General features: G+C 34.3%; 1 protein-coding gene across 1 annotated transcript; it reads right to left on the bottom strand.

Annotated features, from left to right (window-relative positions):
* Positions 1-1,640: 1,640 nt before the first annotated feature.
* Positions 1,641-3,329, bottom strand: LOC137831414 (uncharacterized). Its single transcript, XM_068639084.2, has one exon. The coding sequence runs from the start codon at positions 2,559-2,561 to the stop codon at positions 2,106-2,108; it is 456 nt and encodes a 151-aa protein (XP_068495185.1). The 5' UTR covers positions 2,562-3,329; the 3' UTR covers positions 1,641-2,105.
* Positions 3,330-3,605: the final 276 nt, after the last annotated feature.

Genomic DNA, 3,605 nt, shown 5'->3' on the forward strand with positions numbered 1-3,605 from the left:
CTTATGAATATAAATAAAATATTAATAATAATGTAATTTTAAAATTAAATAATCTCAAAAAGTAGTTTTAATTTTATTTTTCACTTCTATTAAATAAAATAAGTCTCTAAATTTTTATTTTTTTATACGCTTCTTTTCAATATAAGTATCTTTATTTTTACTTTATTTTTTTCTATTTCTCTCGTCTTCTTTTTCTTTATTTCTTTTCTCTCTGCCAAATAAATCATTAAAAAACTGCTGATTTTAGGTTTTAAAAAATCAAATTATACATTAATCATCATGTGAGCATCTGTTTTCCTAGAAAAAAAAGAAGAAGAAGCATTGATGTGTTAATATTTGCAATAGAAATTTAAATACTTATCATTATATTCTTAAAAAGCATATTTTTTGTTAATTATATTACTCTAAGTTAATATATACTATGTAGTATAAATGTATATATTTAAATGAAAAAAGTATATTGTAGAGTGGAAACGTGTACATCCGTGTAGAGTATAATTATCCTCAAAGTTAATACTGAGAAACTATGATGAAGCAGAAAAAGTCTAAAAAGTATGAAAAAAAAATGATGAGAAATTTCTTGAGATTCTCTAATGTGACAATGACACACCCGCACGAGAGTCTCTTCATTGGATTCTCTTCTAAATGCTGCCATATCCACAGACACACAAAACCACAGATCTTACTACAAATAATTTCATTTCATCTTCTCACTCACAATTGTCTCTGCTATGTAAGAAAACACATTATTTGTTAATATAAAACATGCATCATTAACAAATATTAAGAGTTAAGATTAGACTCATATTCTACTAATTCTAGTTAAAATATTGATTCTGGTTAAAGTATTTGTATGCAGTGTCATTACACATGTTAAACATTTTATGAATAAACAATGAAACTGTATACAAATACGCCCACCTTCAGCCTTCATGAACTTCCAACTTGGACAGAAAGGGCTAAAACTGTCATGACAGAAGCTATGCAGCCTATGTCTTCTCTGTTTCCACTTGAAAATTGTCTCCAGGCAAAATTGCAAACTTTATTTAAAGATTTGTGTTTTGTAGTCATGTAGAATCCCTATGACTTCATGTGATCTAAATAAGGAGTAACAGGTTAACATAGTTAGAAGGGTCTTAGGTGAAAAATAAATGAGTTTTGTTTTTGTTTTTGAGCAAAAAATGGTGACTCGTATATATAGTATCATTAATTGATGTATCATGTGGTGGACCCTTGGTTTGACTATGGTATACACTATTTTACCCTAATTTAATCAAATGTTGAAGACAAACTATAGTGCTACTGTATAATGATTAGTGGGGTTTAGTCCTACTAACTACAAAATAAAAATCAAACACTTAATTACAAGAGTGTGTAATCATGATATCAGGAATTGAAGATGTTGATTTGAATTTGTTAGTATACCAATTTGCGTGTATGGAACTGCAGAGTACAGAGTACTACTTCTGAAGTTATTTATTTGTGTAATTCAGAGAATGGATTGTTAACAGTTCCTTACCTTGTTGTAGCCATGAATATCATAGAAACAGAAGGGTACCAAAATTTACTGTGAAACTAAAAGTATCATTAACAAGAAGTGATGCAGTAAGAGAAGCAGAGGGAGAAGAAACAAAGAGGGATTTGCATACAAAAGGAAAGTGTATGGCTTTACTTTCTCTAGTTGACAGCTGAAGCTTTGTTGAGTTGCAAGCTTGAACACTCACACACCTTAAACCAAACCCATTACATTTGCACTCAGCACACACTTGAAGGTCAGAACATGTCTTCTATAAGAGGGAAAAGAAAAAAAAAGGAAAGTAAGCTAAATGTCTAAATTAGCTGGGAAACACCCCAGCTAAATTTAGTGACTGCAAACCCTACAAATTGTTAAAATTAGCAGAAATTGAAGAAAGGGGGAAGTAGTAACTATTTCTAAGATGAACACACCAAAATCTAAAGTTCTCAAAGCATACCTCTGTCATTTTCTAGAGGTACACATGAAGAGAAAATATACTAAAACCACTTCAAAAGTCCATCTTCTAAAGTGTCATGATCTTATTACTATAACACATGTATCTTTCTCAATCATCTATTAACACACAAAATCAAACTGAGACATCTCGAAGTGCCACTAAGAAAAAGTGCTCCAAGTCAGGTGGTACAAAGAATGAAAGTGGAGACCTTCGCAAAGAGCAATTGGAAAGAACCCTAGGCTTCTTGGGTGCTGGGGGGCATGTTGAAATCTCAGGAATCCTAAACTTCTGACCCTTTGGTGTGGAACATGGACTCAAGGACACATCAATGACCTCAGAACCTTGCATGTCCACTTCCTTTGAGGAGTCTTGTGAGCTTATGGAGGAGCAGCTGGAGGGTAAAACAGTGGGAACAAGATCAGTCTCTTGCTTTTTGTTGCTCTTTGTGTGCTGCTGCTGCTGCTGCTGCTTCTTCTTGAACTGTGCTGTTCTTCTTTGCTGTCTTGTTCTCCTTGTTGTTGTGGTGTTTGTCTTTGAGGCTGTCCTTGTTGATGTTGCTGCAGCTGTTGTCCTTCCAGAAGGGGCCATTTTCTTGAGACAATGAGGGAAAAGCTTATTCTAGAGGGGTTTGGTTTAAAAGAAGTGGTAAAGGTTGGTATAAACTGGCATGTACAAAAGCTGGCAACTACAAGATATTGAACCTTTACCAGGGCCAGGCCAGAGAAGGGTTGCAAACCAAACACTGGGAGGGCACAAACTTATCCCACAGCAGAGTGGTTTGAAATGATAATTTTTGAGTCAAAAGTTGGGAGGGAGAGTGAGGCTTTGGTTTTGTGGAGAAGTTTGGTAATGATGATTCAAGTGGGAACTATCTCTCCTTCACCCTTCTGTATGTATATAACTGATACCACTACCACACTGAAATAGCCAAACTCAAGAGAGTGGAGCAAGGAATCTTCAAGACAAGGTTTCTTAAAAGGGACATCAAGTGCTTTTTAAACACCCATTTTGGCATTGTGAAGAGGTTGCTACAGTTTTGACACAAACCTAAGTCTCCAACCAAATCATAATTACACCCTTGCAGTAATTAATGACATAACTCACCCAAAATTACACTAACACTACAAGACAGACTTATGAAATTGGAAAAGAGAAGACTTGGTAAATTTTAACCTTCTAGAGGAAGAAGACTGTGAGGGTAGAGAGATTTTGATTTTTAACATTGGTAAGGTTAGAATCATAACGGGCAGCGGGCAGGGCTGACCGTAGCAGTGAAAGAGAGTTAGAGAGGGAGAGAGGCAGATTCAAATATTGGGGACCCTATTGAACTTTATTGATGGACATGTCTTCACTTGAATTTCTGGGTTTTCATCAATTACCAAAAGTGTTAAAGGCTTAGTAATTAAACCACAGAATCTTCTTTTCTTTTCAGTTCTTTTAATCCCATAACATATTTTAGGCCTTAGCTAACATTCAAATGCACTGTTCATACCTACCTTACATTCAAATTTGGGTACTAGGTAACTAGGATATACCTAAATAATTCATCATCCATGAAAGCAAACCTTCTAACAATAATGTCAAAATATACACGCTATTTCATGTGTAACTTTCCATTTTTTTCTTTGGTAT

This window comes from Phaseolus vulgaris, chromosome 6 (assembly GCF_051622355.1).
Source record: "Phaseolus vulgaris cultivar YP4 chromosome 6, ASM5162235v1, whole genome shotgun sequence".
Lineage (NCBI taxonomy): Eukaryota > Viridiplantae > Streptophyta > Magnoliopsida > Fabales > Fabaceae > Phaseolus > Phaseolus vulgaris.

Bases quoted from the DNA above. Each gene is read 5' to 3' on its own strand.
- LOC137831414 (XM_068639084.2), bottom strand. From the start codon at position 2,561: ATGGCCCCTTCTGGAAGGACAACAGCTGCAGCAACATCAACAAGGACA.